Source organism: Gracilinanus agilis, chromosome 2 (assembly GCF_016433145.1).
Source record: "Gracilinanus agilis isolate LMUSP501 chromosome 2, AgileGrace, whole genome shotgun sequence".
Taxonomy (NCBI): domain Eukaryota; kingdom Metazoa; phylum Chordata; class Mammalia; order Didelphimorphia; family Didelphidae; genus Gracilinanus; species Gracilinanus agilis.
Window position 1 is genome coordinate 356,519,313 of NC_058131.1, and position 2,715 is coordinate 356,522,027.

General features: G+C 43.2%; 1 protein-coding gene across 1 annotated transcript; it reads right to left on the minus strand.

Moving 5' to 3' along the window:
* Positions 1 to 985: 985 nt before the first annotated feature.
* Positions 986 to 1,978, minus strand: LOC123233777 (olfactory receptor 1361-like). The gene has a single exon (XM_044659828.1). The coding sequence runs from the start codon at positions 1,976 to 1,978 to the stop codon at positions 986 to 988; it is 993 nt and encodes a 330-aa protein (XP_044515763.1).
* Between the last annotated feature and the right edge of the window lie 737 nt (positions 1,979 to 2,715).

Here is a 2,715-nt window from a genome sequence, read left to right on the forward strand (position 1 = left end):
CACAGAATATTAAAATGTGAATACACATTTAACATGTGAAGCTCTTGGGTTAGAGAACATAAAATATTAAAGGTAAAAGATTATTTTGACCATAACCCTTACTTTAGAGGTGAGAAAACAGGCCCAGAGAGTACAGTAATTTGATAATGTCATATAACTTATTAGTAGATCTCAGGCTAGAACTCAGATCTCTTCATTTCTAGACCAAGCCTCTTCCCACAATAAAATACTGGTTCTCATAAAAAAAGATCTCTTGCTTTCAATGAGCTTCAGCCTAGAGACACAGAGCTGAAAGCAATATGCATTTAATCAAAGAAGATACTCTAGTTCAGTGATGGGCAAACTAGGGCCAGCAGGTCAGATGCAGCCCCCTGAAATGTTCTATCTAGCCTCAGGACATTCCTAATCTGACGAATACAGTGAGTAGGATACCATACAAAGAAACTTCAAAAGAGTTGCCTTAGAAAAAGACTGAAAGATGAGCATTTCCTTTCCTTTGGCCCCCTCTTTAAAAAGTTTGCCCAGGGCAGCTGGATAGCTCAGTGGATTGAGAGTCAGGCCTAGAGACAGGAGGTCCTAGGTTCAAATCTGGCCTCAGCCACTTCCCAGCTGTGTGACCCTGGGCAAGTCACTTGACCCCTATTGCCCACCCTTACCACTCTTCCACCTATGAGACAATACACCGAAGTTAAGGGTTTAAAAAAAAAAGTTTGCCCATCACCGCTCTAGTTAATAATGAATTGGTGATCTCTTTTCAAAGTCATGGGGAGAGGGCAAAAGTATAATGAGGAGATATTTCTTCAGAAGTTGGAAATAAAGCCACTCACTGCAATGTGCACTAACCTCTTGGCTATTTCTCCTTCCTGTATCAAAAAGGGTTCAACAAAACAGGTTATCCCTAGCCACAGGCTCCAATGCTCTGCAACAACCTTGCTGTGAACCCCAGTAGTGGGTATCTCTAGGGTGTCTGATACTTCCTTTGAGTTCAGGAGATGTGATGCTGGGGTCTCCTTGATTGGGGGTCAGGTTGGAAGTCTCCAGATACATAGACATTCTGGATCTTCTTCAAGAGCCTCCAGAGAGCATCCTTCACTTCCTGGTTCCTTAAACTGTAGATCAGCGGATTCAGCATGGGTGTGACCACAGTGTAGAATACAGCCACCTGTCGGTCCTGATCCAAGTCATAACTGGAAGATGGTTTTTGGTACATGCGGATCAGTGAGCCATAGAGGAGCAGCACCACCAGAATGTGGGAGCTACAGGTGGACATGGCCTTTTTTAGGGCAGCAACTGAGTGTAGGCGGGCTATAGCAACCCCAATCCTCACATAGGAAGCTATGATGAAGAAAAAGGGGCTCAAAATAATGGCTGCCCCTTCAGTGAAGATCAGCATCTCATTGAGCACTGGTCGAGTACAAGAGAGCTTGAGCAATGGTGTGATGTCACAGAAAAAATGTGTAACCTGGTTGCCACAGAAAGTTAATCGGGCAGCCAGCACGCTATAGAGGAGACTGTTGAGGCTGACCACCACCCACGAGGTCAGGGCGATGCGGAGACAGAGGCTGCGGGTGACGATGGCATAATATTGCAGTGGTTTACAGATGGCCACATAGCGATCATATGCCATGGCAGCCAACAGGTGACCCTCCATGCTGCCTATAGCCATAAAGAAGAAAAGCTGGACAATGCAGTTCTTGAAGGGGATTGTCTTGAGTCCTGTCACTGTGTGCACTAACATCTGGGGGACAACAACAGTGGTCAGTAGAACATCGACCAAGGAGAGCTTTCTGAGCAGGAAGTACATGGGTGTCTGTAGTTTAGAGTCTGTAGAGGCAACAATGATTAACATGGTATTGCCTGTCACTGCCACCAGGTACATGGAAAGGATAACTCCAAAGATGAGTGGCTGCATCTCTGGACGGTCAGATAGCCCCAGGAGGAGGAATTCAGTCACTTCTGTCCAGTTCCTAGTGTCCATTAGTCACAGAAGGAATCTACATCATCTGCAAGGGAGGTATTGGTGGGAACAAAAAATGTTAATGTTAATGGAGAAACTCTTAATGCTTTGAAAGCTGGAGGCACTTTACAAATATTATCATATTCAGTCCTCATCACCTCATTTGTTAGATTAAAAGTTAATTTTATCCTCATTTTACAGATGAAGGAACTGAGATTGAGAGAAGTTAAGGACTTGTAAGAGTTGCACAGTTTGTAGAAGCCTGCCTAAGGGATGATTTTAGTCAGGTTTTCTTTTGATGGCAAGTTTAGGATTGACTTCTAATACCAGCTCAATCACCAAATGACTTTAAATTTAGGCAACTTAACTGATATCTCTCACCTCTGTGATTTCTTGTTGAAAAGTATTGTGGCCTTATTGAAAAGCTTTAAGTTCCTAGCAAACCTGCATTTAAGAGGTTAACATTCTACCCCTTTGGCCAGGAATGTAGCTGCCTGGTACAGCCAAGGCCAAAACCTTAACAGGGGCAATTCAAACCTAAGAAAATATTCACTGCCTTAGCTTTCTGATAAGAACCTAGTCAAAATTTAGCCTTGGCCTTGTTCTATTCTGAAGCCAATAAGACCTTTTGTGTTTTGATATGACATAATTTGTAACTTCTGTGCATATGTGAAGTTTGGCGGGGTTCTTTTGTATGAAATGAGTCTTGATATATATATATATATTAAACTCCATGCTCCTAGAGAGAGAGCTGGAAG

What these genes read in the sequence shown, in the direction of transcription:
- LOC123233777 (XM_044659828.1), bottom strand. Translation starts at nt 1,978, where the DNA reads ATGGACACTAGGAACTGGACAGAAGTGACTGAATTCCTCCTCCTGGGG.